This window comes from Ornithorhynchus anatinus, chromosome 5 (genome assembly GCF_004115215.2).
Source record: "Ornithorhynchus anatinus isolate Pmale09 chromosome 5, mOrnAna1.pri.v4, whole genome shotgun sequence".
Lineage (NCBI taxonomy): Eukaryota > Metazoa > Chordata > Mammalia > Monotremata > Ornithorhynchidae > Ornithorhynchus > Ornithorhynchus anatinus.
The window spans coordinates 47440592-47455468 of record NC_041732.1 but is presented as its reverse complement, the minus strand read 5'-3'; the positions used below and the strand labels follow the sequence as shown (position 1 = coordinate 47455468).

At 48.9% G+C, this 14877-nt stretch overlaps 1 protein-coding gene across 2 annotated transcripts in view; it reads right to left on the bottom strand.

The window, feature by feature from the left end:
* Positions 1–3138: 3138 nt before the first annotated feature.
* The window catches only part of PKM (pyruvate kinase M1/2), a 42981-nt gene continuing 31242 nt past the window's right edge, over positions 3139–14877 (bottom strand). The window contains exons 9-11 of one of the 2 annotated variants that reach the window (XM_029064866.2): positions 10616–10782; positions 6339–6520; positions 3139–4464 (exon numbers count right to left, since the gene is read on the bottom strand). In XM_029064866.2, the coding sequence (XP_028920699.1) occupies positions 4358–4464; positions 6339–6520; positions 10616–10782 (456 nt within the window). In that variant the 3' untranslated portion in view covers positions 3139–4357. Of the gene's footprint in view, positions 4465–6338; positions 6521–9889; positions 10057–10615; positions 10783–14877 lie in introns of both variants that reach the window. The other variant, XM_029064867.2, reaches the window with a different exon arrangement.

Here is a 14877-nt window from a genome sequence, read left to right as displayed (position 1 = left end):
TCCCACGTGGGGCTCACAGTCAATCCCCATTTTACAGATGAGGTAACTGAGGCCCAGAGAAGTTAAGTGACTTGCCCACAGTCACACAGCTGACAAGAGGCAGAACAGGGTTTCAAACCCATGACCTCTGACTCCAAAGCCCGGGCTCTTTCCATTGAGCCATTCTGTGTGACCTCGGGCAACTCAGAACCTCAGAGAAATAGCGCAGCCTAGAAAGAGTATGGACTTGGGACTCAGAGGACCCTGGATTCTAATCCCAGCTCCACCACTTGTTTGCTGTGACCTTGGGCAAGTCACTTGAACTTTCCTGTGCTTCAGTGACCTCATCTGTAAAATGGGGATTAAGATGTTGAGCCCTGTGTGGGACAGGAACTGTTTCCAACCCAATTATCTTGTGTCTATCCCAGTCTTTTGTTCAGTGCCTGGCACATAGTAAGCGCTTAATACCGATAAAAAAATAACAAACAAAAAACCCCCACCACCTCTCAGGGCTTCCTCTGTAAGAACAAAATGCCTGCTCTCCATCCCTCTCACATTATTTGGCCCGTGTGGGACAGGAAGTGGGTCTTGTGTCCATCCTAGTGCTTAGCACAGAGTCTGGCACATAAATAAGCTCTCGCTATCATTTTCACCTCTACACTCTGCTTGAGGAGAACAAGTTTTGACTGGACCTGATAGCTATAGATTCAGCTGTTGGAATTGGTGTCAAATTGATATACCTTTTACTGGCAGGGCTTAGAGCCCTTTCTTTTCTAGACTCCCAAGTCTTGGCCTCTCCCTCAGATGATCTTTGAAAAATGCCAGGATTGCCTTGAAGTTGAAAAATGCTAGTCACGGAGCCAATCCCAATGTGGTGTACATCCTACCATCTCTGAGCATCAGGCAGCGTGGATCAACACAGGGGGAGTTGTTGGCAAGGCTCAGTGGAAAACATTTTCTGGGCCCACACCCTCTGCTAGTGGGTAGTTTGGTCTGCTGTGGAAACAGAATGGCTTTGGTCAGGCTGGTTGGGAGAGAGGAAAGATCCTGACCTTTAATTCTGCTCAGCTTGGCTTGGACATAGTGTGACCACTATAAAGACAGAAGGTTTTAATTTTTAATGGTATTTCAAGTGTGTACTATGTGCCAGACACTGTACCCATCGCTGGGGAAGATCAGCCTGTAGTCTTGTACTCAGTCAGCCTCCTTGCTATCCTCCCTGCCTCCTGTCTCTCCCCACTCCAGTCCCTCCCCACTCCAGTCCCTCCCCACTCCAGTCCACACTTCACTCCGTGAAAACCAGATCAGTTTTCTAGACATTTAGTCCATGTCTCCCCACTCAAGAACCTCCAGTGGTTGCCTACCCACCTCCGCATCAAACAGAAACTCTTTACTCTCAGTTTTAAAGCACTCAATCAGCTCTCCCCCTCCTACCACAGCTCAGAATACACACTTTGCTCCTCTAATGCCAATCTACACACTATACCTCAGTTTTGTCCATCTGGGCTCCGACTTCTTGCCTACATCCTGCTTCTGCCCTGGAACACCCTCCCTTTTCACACTGGACTATTCTTCTCACCTTCAAAACCTTATTAAAGGTACATCTGTAGACTCTTAAGCTCACTGTGGGCAGGGAACGTGTCTGTTTATTGTTATACTGTACTTTCCCAAGTGCTTCGCACACAGTAAGTACTCAATATGATTGAATCTCCTCTAAGAAGCCTTCCCTAAGCTCTAATTTCCTTTTCTCCCCCTCCCTTCTGCATCATACTGTTTTTCTCCCTTTATTTATCCCTCCCTCAGCCGACAGCACTTATAACAATGTTGGTATTTGTTCAGTGCTCTGCACATAGTAAGCGCTTTTCTAAGCACTGGGGGAGATACAGGGTCATCACATATACATACCTGTAATTTTATTTTAATGTTTGTCTCCCCATCTAGCCTGTAAGCTCGCCATGGACAGGGAATGTGTCTACCAACTTTGATCCTGTTATACTGTACTCTCCCAAGCACTTACTACAGTGCTCTGCACACAGTAAACATTCAATAAATACAATCGATTGAAGATACAAGCTAATCAAGTTGGATATAATCCATTAGGACTGTGAGCCCCAGACGGGACAATCTGATTACCTTACATCTACCCCAGTGTTTACAACAGTGCTTGGCACCTAGTAAGTGCTTAACAAATTCCATCACTTTTATTCATCAGTCTTACTGATGAGAAACTAAGGCTCAGAGAAGTTAAGTAACTTACCTGAGGTCACACAGTAAGCAAATGAAGCCAAAAATTTCAAAGTGAATGAGCAGAAGAAACTCTTGGTATCAAGCCTGACCTTTAATTCTGCTCAGCTTGGCTTAGATGTATAGTGTCACCACTTTAAAGACGGAAGCTTTTTATTTTTAATGGTATTTTAAGTGCTTACTCTGTGCCAGACACTGTACCAATCGCTGGGGAAGATCAGCCTGTAATCTTGTATTCAATCAGCCTCCTTGCTATCCTCCCTGCCTCCTGTCTATATGAAAGAGAAGACGAGCTCCTGGGTGGTAGGGTTGGTGTCTTTTATCTCTACTGTATTTCCCCAAGCACCTTAGTACTGCAATTTTTTTATGGTATTATGTTGTTTGTGCCAGACACTATTCTAAGCACTGGGGTAGATACAAGGTAATCAAGTTGGACACAGTCCGTCTCACCTGGGGTCTACAGTCTTAATCCCCATTATACAGATGAGGCAACTGAGGCTGGGAAGTGAAGTGACTTGTCCAAGGTCACACAGCAGACCAGTGACTCCCAGGCACATAAGCCACTCTGCTTCTACTCCCTCTAGACTGCAAGCTTGTTCTTCTAGACTATTAAATTCATTATGGGCAGGAAACAGATCTGCTAATTCTGTTGTATTACATTCTCCCAAGCACTTAGTACAGTGCTCTGCACATAGTAAGTGCTCAATAAATACCATCGATTGATTTGCTCTGAGAAAGCACTCCAAAACTATTGTCTGACTGATCAAGTAGGGAAGGTTCACTCGTGCATCGAGAGGCCAGGAAATGCTTGGGATCCTGAAAAGGCTTCAGTCATGGCCTGCAGCTGCCACGACACAGCAGAGTTGAGTCAGATAAAAGACCCATATACGGCGCGTGACAGGCAGGGAGACGATGGGTGCTTCAGCTTTCCTTTATTGATGGACACAGTTGTGTTTTACAGCCCGAACATGAGGAACAACACGTTTTGTCCAGAATTACAACAGGAGTGCTCTCGGGAAACGTGGCTACTCGACTGACACGGACAGACGTACGGACAGCGTGGCTCGTGGGAGCGCACAGAGATCTAGACGGCAGCTTGGCAACAGGGGCAGTGCTATGGGAAAATACGGTGAAGCTAGGGCACGATGTCTTGGCTCTCCTGGGGGGTTGTCTCCCTCTCCTCCCGCCCTTGAAAAGTGACTCAGGAGAAGGAACCAAAGCCGTTTCCCTGGAGTAGCTAAAGTCTTGGCCAAACAGCCGCCCTGACGTGCGCCTATGCAGATCAGTACCGGTAGAACTTGCTGGCTGGCAAGACTGGCTCGAGCGTGTGCCATCCGATACTAAGTCCCGTGGTTACCCATCTCATTCGTCGCCACTTATGGGCGTGGCGGTTCGTGCTTTTCTAAAGCCAACCGCTTCCCGCTCTGTTTTAAATTCAGGAGTGTAAGGAACCAGGCCCATCCTGGTGGAGCAACAGGGAGGACACGGGGAGACTAGTTCATGTACCCGGCCTGCTGCCTAGTTACCTGGTAGACCAGGTGATGGATGGATCCCTACAGCAGGGGAGGAGCCCAGCCTGGGGCTCGGGGCTTTGTTTGGAAATGGCAACGGAGAGGAGAGGTCGGACATCAGGACAAGCTGTCTAATGGGCATGAAGCTGTTCTCTGGCGGCCCTACGGAAGGGTGCTGTGCTGAAACAGGTTAAGACCAGAAATGTCAACAAACGTTGTTTCCGTGGAGAGTATAGTGACGGCACAGCGCTCGGGTCCAATAATACCCAGCCAACAAGCTCAGCAGCACTAGTTTCAACACCAGGCGGGAGTTTCCCAGTTTGCCTCCAACATTCATCAAGGGCTCAGAGGGGGAGGGGACCAAGGAAGTGGGACAGGAGGAAAACATTCAGCTTGAAAATTAAACGTTGCTTCTGGGAGAGAATTTAATTTTGCTTTCCTGATGCTGTAGCACTTCCCTACTGCTCCAGCAGCCTACAGCCACCTACAGCCACAAAGGAAGAACACTGCAAGCAGTCACTGGCTTAATGGGAGGAAGGGGCTAGAAGTAGACGAAGGGGTTGGGGGGGGAGGGAAGGGAAGAAAAAGTAGGGCGTGGCAGGAGCTGTGGATCTGAGACCGATTCACGGAACTGGCACCACACGCATGGTGTTGGTGAATCCCGACCCAGGACGCCACCCAGTGAGGACTATCACGACGTCACCCTTTTTGAAGAATCCGCGAGCTTTGCCTGGAAAAGAGAGAGCAAGTGGATGAGCACTGCTCCTGGACGTGGGCATTCCGACGGCCCCCTCCAGCACCAGCCTCAGAACTAGGATCAGCTAACAGCCAATTCCGTGGCCTCTGCTGTGTAGTGAGCTCTTCCCACTGCCCTCTTTATGCCACAGGGGTGCAGCCCTGTTAGAGTGACCTGGTGGGGTGGCTAAAACAAGTATCTCCCGCCTCCCCTCGTTCAGCGTAGGTGGGCTTGGCGACATACACTACATAACAAAGATTTTCCCTTTGTCCATCTCAGAGTTCCCTTTAGTTTCATCTAGCCGTTTCTAGTTACTGCTCCCTCCCGTCATGCATAGCGTTCACTGTGGCACCTGAATTTCAGTATCAGCACACCCCTGGATGCCCCAAGGGCCATATATACCGAAGGCAGGTGGCCACGAACACTGCATCTCACGCTATGGCCTACACTTCTGTTTCTGCAGTTCTGGAGCTTGATGTCAAGTCTTGATTCTGGCAGGCCTTTGGTCTCTGCTCTTTCTCATCTACCTACCATCACCAGGAGATGAGGACAGGTAGACTGGCAGAGCACGATTCTAGCTCGGCAGGGGGAAGAGGAAGATGAGGAGACCCCTCAGTGCAAACACACTGACAGGGGTGGGGGGAGAAGGGAGGTGAGGAGTCGTGCCCTTCCCCTCACCCCACCATAATAGAGTCTCTGTGTAGTCCCTGAGCCTAAACCCTATCCACTCTAATAATAACTGTGGTATTTGTTAAGTGCTTACTATACGTCAAGCACTCTACTAAGCACTGGGGTGGATACGAGATAATCAGATCCCACATGGGGCTCACAGACTAAGTAGGAGGGGGAATGGGTATTGAATCCCCATTTTACAGATGAGGAAATGGAGGCAGAGAAGGTCACAGAGCAGGCAGGTGAAGGAGCTGGGATTAGGACCCAGGTCCTCTGATTCAAAAAAGTCTGTGCTTTTTCCTTTAGGCCACACTGCAAACGTCCAATCACAAAGTGGGCAAATATGGAATCTGATCAGGACTGGGAGAGGGAGAAAGCATCCTGCTCCAACATCACTGGAACTTCCCACCAGCCCCTGCCCTGAAGCAGCGGCAAAACATGAACCTCCATCAACTTTTAGGATGCTGGGAAGACTGTGCATGGTGTAATGGATAGAGCAGGGGCCTGGGAGTCAGAAGGTCATGGGTTCTAATTCCGGCCCCGCCACTTGTGCTGTATGAGCTTGGGCAAGCCATTTCACTTCTCTGGCCCTCAGTTACCTCATCTGTTAAATGGGGACTGAGACCGTGAGACCCACGTGGGACAGGGGCTTTGTCCAATTCGAATTGCTGGTATCCACCTCAGTGCTTAGTACAGTGCCTGGCACATAGTAAGTGCTTATCATGATTATTACTGTTACCGTGACGATTGCGACTTTTGGACTCTGAGCTATGAGGAGCCCGATACTCTGCTCCTTTAGCCGTAGTGCCCTATTGCTCTTTCTGTACTTACTATTATCTCTATTTTAGGGCTTTGCATCTTCAGCGTTTAGGACACTGTTTTATACATGGTAGATGCTTAATCCAGACTTGTACGCCAAGGCTCAACTCAAGCTAAAATCCTGGGTGGGACTCTAGGCTCTCATTTACAGTGCTTGATCTCTGACGGAGAGTTCAGTCAACAGTTTGACTGAGGCCTACCCCTTTGTCCCAGAAGCCCTACCTCTTCGCCCAGTGCCAGCTCGGGGTCCCTCAGTAGGCAGGGATTTTTTGACACCCACAGACACATCACACATCTGCCTTAAAATGACCTCAACAGAAGCCATCAGATGCCCAGATAGGGCAGACAGTCCTCTCCTCTCTTCTCCCATCACCTACCAACATTCATGGCCAGATTCACCCGGAGGTCCACATCCTCAGCCCAGGCGTCGTGAACGGGTTCTTTGCACAGCACGGGGAAGATGCCGCGGTACAGGTGGGCCTGGCGGGCCGTCTGCCCGCTACGGGTCACGGCGATGATGGGGGCCCGGGGGCGGTATCTGGCCACCTGGTGAGCAGACCTGTGCGGGAGGAAGACCATCGGTTAGATTAAGCCTAGGAAGGCTGGCAGAACCCCAGATAGGGCGTGGCCCAGGCCAAGACAGTAAACCCCAATAATTCCAACCCCTGGAGCAGGGGACGAACCTTTCCTTATCCTCATGAATACCAACATCTGTCCCGAAGCCAGGTACCAGTCTTCTCTGTAAACACAGGCCATTAGGAAACATTCTGTTTTATTTTGTACTCTCTATCTGCAAGACCTAGGTGGACATCCACAGACAGAGCGATGAAGGGACTTTACTGATTATTCAGCTTGGACTATAAGCTTGTTATAGGTAGGGAACAGGTCTGCTAATTCTGTTGCATTGTACTCTCCCAAGCGCTTAGTATAGTGCTCTGCATGTAGTAAGCACTCAATAAATATCATTGATTGGATTTTTAAAAAAACCCCAAATCCAAACAAAACAAGGGGACATTATTACTGGTCTGTTGGCATGCCCGTCCTCACTATATATCTTGAATAATTAATAGCATAGTGGTCTAACAGTTAAGTGCTTACTATATACCAAGCACTCTACTAATCCCTGGTCAGACAGAGGCCTGTCCCACATGGGGCTCTCCCAAATAAAAGGAGAGGGGAAAACAGGTATTTAATCCTCATTTGATTGATGAGGAAAATGAGGCACAGAAACTGGTGACTTGCCCAAAGTCGCGCAGCAAGCAACAGTCGGAATGAGAACCCAGGTCTTTTGACCCAGGCTCTTTCCATTAGGCCATGCTGGACGCAGTGGCAATACTAAGCAATGTCCTTCTGACAAAGCACATTTGACTGGATACAGCATGATGCGGTGATGGAAGAAGTGGTTGTAAGCATGTCTACAACTTGAATTTTCCGTAATGCGGGGTTCTGTTATAGGAGAACAGCATTATAGGAGAACGACATTAAATTTCTAAATCCACAGACACTTTAGCTCCTATCGGGGGATCAGGCAGATATCCCCTATTTTCTTCACTGTTGCCCTTGCAGAATCAGTCCAGCCTCCAGACCCGTGACAGTTTTCTCCCCGAAACTGACACTGTTTCCTATTCTTCCCCACCCCACACCACCTCTTTCTCGCAGATTCTGTTGGCCCAGCATGCACCCAACCCCCTCTGATCCATCCAGGGTTCCCGGGGCCAGACCATTTAGCCCAGGCATAGTTAGGAGTCACTCCACTTTGGGAAGAGCCAAAATCCTTGTGCCTCGTGGAAACCGGTGGGAGCCTCAGTTACCACTTAGCCGCCCTGCTGTGGCTCACAGTGCCCGATTGCTCCTGAAGGGGGTGGGCAGTCATGCTCTCCTATGGCTCCCAGAGACCCAATTCCTGGAGGTCATGTGGCTGCTGAGAAGTAAGCAGGACTTATCGTGTTTACGGTGTCCGTTCCTTTCCCCTCACCTTGACCTCTGGACTCTCAGGTCGAGGAAACTTGTCCTCTGCCTACTCCGAGGATCAGACAGAAGAGGAATAGACCAAAGTCAACGAATGACAGGCAGGAGGACAGGTGGGCTGACTTGCTTGGCAGAGCTGGAAGCTCTTGAACTCTTGTAAATGCATTCTGGAATGCCAGTTCCAACTAGGCCTCTTTCTGAGTTCTGGGCACTGGGTCGGTGGAGTCTTTGTAGTAAGGAGGAGTTGCTAGCCTGCAATGCACATGGCTGCCAGGGGTGGGATGGCCGGGACCCTGAGCATGTCTCATGGCATCTCCTGCCTCAAAGAGCCTTCTTTTCACCTAGGTAGTGCCCAGGGCCCTCAAAGGTTCCTGAGGCTTTGGATGTGGAAATGGGATCCTCGGGGAACGTCTTGAATCATCCAGTAGCAGAAGCCAAGTGTGATGAGGAAGACTCCTTTTTCACTGTTCAGCAGGGACTTCTACATGAAGACTTGGTAATTTTAAAACCTCACACACCCTAAAAGATGTAACACTGGACTTAAATGGCTTCACCTTTGGGTAAATCATCCCAGGGAGTTAGGCTAAAGACACATTCCACCGTCCAGGCAGACCCTTGTTTGTTAATCGGGAATTAAAGAAACCTGGTAGCTCGGGGAAATTAGGTACTTACTGAGAGTGAAATCTCAGAACAGGCCAGAGCTAAAAATAGATAAATATCAAAGTTCAGTTCTCTTCATTAAGATCAAATGTAATGCTGGCTTCAGTGCCTTCTAACAAGACTACAGAAAGCAGATGAAGCTAAGGAGAAGGGTGGAAGCTCATCAGCCTTGGGAAAAAAAATACAATCATTTCAGTCACATTTTCTAATCCTCACCGGGTTAGTATTTTTTTTAAGGTCTTTATTAGCTGTTTACTATGTGCCAGGCACTGAACTAAGGGCTGGGATAGATACAGATAATCAGGTTGGACACAGTCCATCCCATATAGGGCTCAGTCCTAATCCCAACTTTATAGATGAGGTAACTGAGGCACAGAGAAGTGAAGGGTCTTGCCCTAGGTCACAGAGCAGACAAGTGGCAGAGCTGTGATCAGAACCCAGGTCGACTGACTCCCAGGCTCTTGCTCTTTTCCCAGGACCACACTCCTTCGCTGTTCCCCTTAGATTAAACATTCAATTGGGTTTTCCAGCATTTCCCAAAGGAAACCTGATGGGCTTCAGAAGATTCAAGGAAAATAATGTGGGCTTGCTTGCCCTCCAATGAAGAATGCCAACCAAGGCAGCTTTAGGCTTTGGAGAGACCAAACAGCCCACAAGGATGAAATCTCTCAAGGCTCAGGTCTTTGGTCCCCTCAGCTTGACCACTTGGTAGCAAACAAACTCAGGATCACACCTCCTGCCCTAGAACCAACTCAACCCCCCAAATTCACCCTGAGGCAGGGTGGAGATCAAGTCCAGATCAGGAACTAGACCCAGTTAGCTCTGCCAACCTAGAAGCCAGATTTTGCATCCCTCTGAGCTGGGTTTTGTGATTAGCGGGACTGCTCCCCGTGGCTATCTGGCTACTTAGCCAGTCATGGGACTCACCTTTAGGGGTAAAAACTTACACAATGCTGAAATGGAAGCTGTCCTGGCTACTCAGTTTACTAAAGGGCTTCAGTGGATGTGGGGTGTCTCTCTCCTAGCGCCTCAGGGGTCAAGGGGATGATGCAAGAGCTGGAGTTCAAGCCTTCAGGCCGTGCGCTGGAATGACCATCCTCATGTCCAGCCTACTAAGGTCCTCTTACCTCTGGCTGGCTTCATCGTCTCTTTGATTTACTCTGAACTGGCCAGCGATCCTATTCCTTCTGGGAATCCTGACCCTGGGAGGTGCGAGGCCCAATCCAAATACGGGCCCCCAGATGGGGAGTAGGGGGCAGTCCCAACCTCCGGGTCACCTGCCGCTGTTGCCGCCTCCTACCTTCCGGACTTGGTGAGTACGATAATGGCCCCGCTGCAGCACTTGAAGGAAGCCTCTACGGCACCCACGGCCGCAGCCTCGGTGGGATCGCTGGTTATGGGGGTCAGGCGACGGAGCTCCTCAAATAACTGCGAGTGATAGATGGCGGCTTCCGCCTCTCGGGCGATCTACAAGAGCAACACCCATTTGCGGGGCAGGGAGAAAGGGTTGGAGGGGGGCAACAGACAGCTGCATCAGTGGAGTTTTGGTGACATGGAAGAGAGGGGTAACAAGTCATAGGCAGGGCCCAAGAGGACGAGGGTCCGGCGACGCAGGGGAGGGGCTGAGGCCTGAGAGCAGGGTGAGCTGCTAGGCTCACGGCCCACCCCGCGATGAAGTTCAAGTTCGCAGGAACCCGGTCCTCTCGAGGTGCCTGTGATGCTCACGTTTCCTCTGCTCAGGAGGGTAACCTCTAGTGTCACCCAGCTCTGCTTCCTCAGATGCTCTCCTGTCCAACTGCCGGGCCATCTTGCTCTGTGTATACCTACCTGGGAAGGCGAGGCTGACCGGCCTCTGGGGGCAGACGCTGGGCCAGAGGCTCGCGGGGCCCCAGCGTCACGGACCGTAGTTTACTTGGCCCGAACCCGGACCGTCAGAGCCAGCCAGCCTCGTTTAGATGTCATCTTCTCTCAGGAGGAGCTGCTCGTTTGCCCTCTAAGGTTTACTTCCCTATCCTCGGGGCCCTACCTGCCAGACTCCGTCAGAACTATCAGAGCTGCAGCTAAGCACTTAATAGAAGCCTCCACGGCGCCTGCGGCCATGGCTTCGACAGGGTCCCTGGAGTTAAGTGAGAGGCGGAAAAGTTCTTCAAACAGCTGGCGGTGAAACATTGCGGCCTCGGCCTCACGAGCTATCTGTAGGCCGGGGAGAGTGAGGAATGGGAAGGAGAGAGAAAAAGAGGAGAAAACAGACAGACAAGGAAAGATAGAAGGAGTAATGCAATCAGAAAGGAGTACAACATGACAGAAGCTAATTGGCCTATCTTTCCTCTAATTCGGCATGCAACAGACAGGTGGAGAGTGGTGAAATGCCCAGAGCATTGCAGAGATGTCAGCTGACTGTACCAAAACAGAAAAGGTGGTGGAGGGCTCATAGTGTCTGCTCATTCTTCCCAAGAGGTGAACTTTCTGTCCCTTGCCATGGAAGCAGCATGGCCTAGAGGATAGGGCACAGGCCTGGGAGTCAGAAGGACCTGGGTTCTAATCCCAGCTCTGCCACTTGCCTGCTGGGTGACTGTGGGCAGGTCACTTCGTTTCTCTGGGCCTCAGTTCCCTCATCTGTAAAGTGGGGCTTGAGACAGCGAGGCTCAGGTGGGACAAGGGACTGTGTCCAACCCGAATCGTTTGAAATCCCCCCAGCGCTCAGTAGAGTGCCTGGCACATAATTAGCATTTAACAAATACCACAATTATTATTATGGAAGGAAAACTTGACTGGAGCAGGCCAGTGCCCAGGAATTAAATCTACCTGGGGTTAGGGTGAAAGGTGACCTGGCCCATACATATGCCCTCCCTTCTCAAATCCGCCAGATAAATATTATCCCCTCTTTCAAAGCCTTACTGAAGGTACATCTCCTCCAAGAGGCCTTACCAGACTCAATCCCACTTTCCCTCATCTCTCACTTCCTCTGCGTCACCCTTACTCCCTTTGCTCTTCCCCACTTCCCAGCCCCACAGCACTTAGGTATCTGTAACTTTGTTTATATTGATGTCTGTCTCCCCCTCCTGTAGACTGTGAGCTCGTTGTGGGCAGGGACTGTCACTCTACTGTTGTACTTTCCCAAGTGCTTAGTACAGTGCTCTGCACACAGTAAGCACTTAATAAATACGACTGAATGAATGAGTCATCCCAGCATCAGGTTTTGCCTTCAGTATCCCATCCAAGCCAGCTACCTCACCCTCACTTCAGGGGAGGAGGGAAAGGGAAGTTCTCTGACTCAACTAAAAATAAACTCCTGTACATTTCACCACCCTTGCCTGGTACCAAGGGTCCAAGGTCGATGGGAAGAGGGTCAGACCTCCTTGTATGGCTGTCTTGTGACCTGCACAGCGCTCTGAGCGTAGCCCCAAGAATCACACCTGACACCTGGGCTTAACTCTGGAGCTGCTGGTGCAAGGAAAGGCTGTTTCCTTCAACTTCGTATAGCCTGGAATCTGACCAGGTCATTTTTTCTTCTGCATTTCTTTTTCTGTTTGTGGGCTCATGGGGATCCAAGTCCTTTAGCCCTCAGGGTACACTGATTGGAGTTCAGTGGAAGTTTTGGAAGAGCAAATATGCTTGAGATCATTTTGGTTCACTCTATAAGGAGCAAAAAGGCAGAGTGGCAAACACCAAACTCCATTTGAAAAATCTCAAATATATTCAAATAGGAAATGAGCCTGAGAACAGCCATATAAAGAGAAACCTACAGAAGAATTATGTGGGGGGAAAACGTGCAAGAGAAGCTTAACATTCCAATCAATTATGATCTTTGCCTGAAAAGTGTGCCACGTTAGTCACAGGCAGTCTGATGGGAAGCACCAACAGTTAAGAGAACAAAACCCAATTTAAGTTTTCAGAATGTTAAAAGGCAATCTTAAAGGTGTTTGGGGGGGTGTAAACAAATCAATTCTACAATAACATTAATCTGATTAAGCAAGCAGAATCATGGCAAGAAGGTGATTTCTTTTTCATTATTGATAAGGTTGAGTTTCTTAGAGTGACTATACAAGGGAGACACTGAATTAACACTAAGTGTCGACTACCCCAGTACTACCTGACTCTTATTCTTGCATTAGTAACCTGTATCAATTAGAAACTTGAGAGGAACCATTAAAGGGGAAGAACACCACAGTTAGTTTGTCTTAACATTGCCCCCGTGGGAAAGACATATAAAACTCCATTTTACACCAACTTCTTTGGGAATAGTGCAGATGTCTCTCTGCAATGTGCTGCCAACAGTTGCAGGTGATTATCAACAGTTCACTGGTACCTTCTCCCTATAATTTGCTTTCCCAAGAACCTATTATATCATACTCTGCCCAGACAGGAGGATGAGTAAGGTTCTCTGAAGCAGGCAGAGAGCTCCAGGTGGCCCCTCTTCCCTCTCCCCAAAGAATAAGCCCCCTCTACACTGTAAGTTCATCCCTCTGTACTGGAAGCTCACGTGGGCAGGGAATGTGCTTGTTTATTGTTAGACTTCACGTTCAAGTGCTCATCACAGTGCTTTGCACACAGTAAGTGCTCAATAAATATGATTGAATGAAAGAGGGGGTGGAATGAGGGGTAGAGTCTCACCCAATGAGCCACTTCTTAAATGGGTGATAGTTTGGGATCCTCTTTTGGAAGACCCATGTAAAAGATCTGTGTTGGACTGGATGGCAGCCCAGACCATTGCCTACTCAGCTTCTGGGGGAAAAAAAAAAGTTAAAAAAATGAATCCATCTGTGTCCTGCAGGCAGTCATTACGACAGATTAGAGAAGACAACACAGGCTGTGTAGTCCCTGTCAGAATGAGTGAATGCCTTCAGGCCCAGGAGACAGCTAATCTGGCTGTTAGGATGCTTCAATAAGCAAAAATCACCCCAATCATAATCCTGAGCATTTCAAATCTACTTGGACTGGTTACTTCTTGGAACGGTCTCACAAATTTTTAAGTAGTGCTAAGGCAAAGATCACAGGGACCCTTTACTTCTGTCATGGTTTGGACAATCGGTTTCTTGAGATTCTCGGAGAGACAGAGTGTGCGTGACAAAGGGAAAAGACAAGATACTAAGAACCAAGGTGGAAATCAGATCAAGTGTATGGGGGGGTGTGATGGAGGCGAGAGGTGGCAGAGCAACAGCACCAGCATCTACCTACATCACAAAGGCCAAATACACATCATGGCCTGAGTGGGACTGAGGTGGAAAAGTTGAAAAGGGAAAACCAAAAGTGGCAGAAGTCTATTTGGACATGGGTGTTCAAAAGGCCAAGGAGAGGGGGCTCAATGGCTTGAATTGCTCTCGACGCTCAGGGGGCATCTTTTCTACTGCAGTGGAATTCCCAAGTGAGTATTTGCTGGAAGCCCCGTAAAATCTCTTCCCTCAACTACAGCAAGGGGGATTTTTTAATCAAAAATGTGATCCGATTCAAATTAGTATCAGCCATTCGACCATTTATCAGTGACTGCAGCTGGAGGATTCATGGTACTAGAAACCTGATATACCCCTCCATTTCACTGATTTAAAACTTGACTCTTTCCAGAGTGACTGAGGGAATGAGAAATTAAGAGTCAATCCTTCCACTGGCCTCACCCCAAGGGTCAGGCCCTGACTGCCTTTTCAATCAATCGTATTTATTGAGCACCTACTGCATGTAGAGCACCTTCCTCGGGAAATGAAAGCTGACAATGAATGAGAGGATTTGTGGGTGGGGGGTGGGGGATAGGAGAAGATATGTGTATGTGTCTGCTTGAACTCTGTAGTTTTAGCCTGCCTTCTTCCTATCTTGTTGGAGAACCCCAATGTTCAGAGTGAGGATTAACTTACACCTATGTGATTAGTGAGGTTTAATGAACACAGGGACCACTAGAATTAGGAAGGGCGGGGGAAAAAGGATTAATACGACAAAAGTAAAGCAAGACAAGTTTAGGGTGATTTGAAGGAAACGATTTCAGAGGGGGAGAAATTGAGTGAAGGAACCTTTCAGATAAGCTGAGTTGCAGCAGATGTAGAATGAGACAGCTACTAGGCAGCTTGGATTCACATATGCGACTGGCTGGCAACACTACCCCACCTAATTTGGGCAAAAATGCTACGCTTACCTCCATCACAGAAGCCAAATACACATCATGGCCTGAGTGGGACTGAGGTGGAGAAGTCGAAAAGGGAAAACCACTAGTGGCAGGAAGGGCAAACCTTAGACCTTTGGCCAATGTCTGCCAACAGATTTTGTACTGAGAGGACCCAAAACGCTGTGCTTCTACAATTG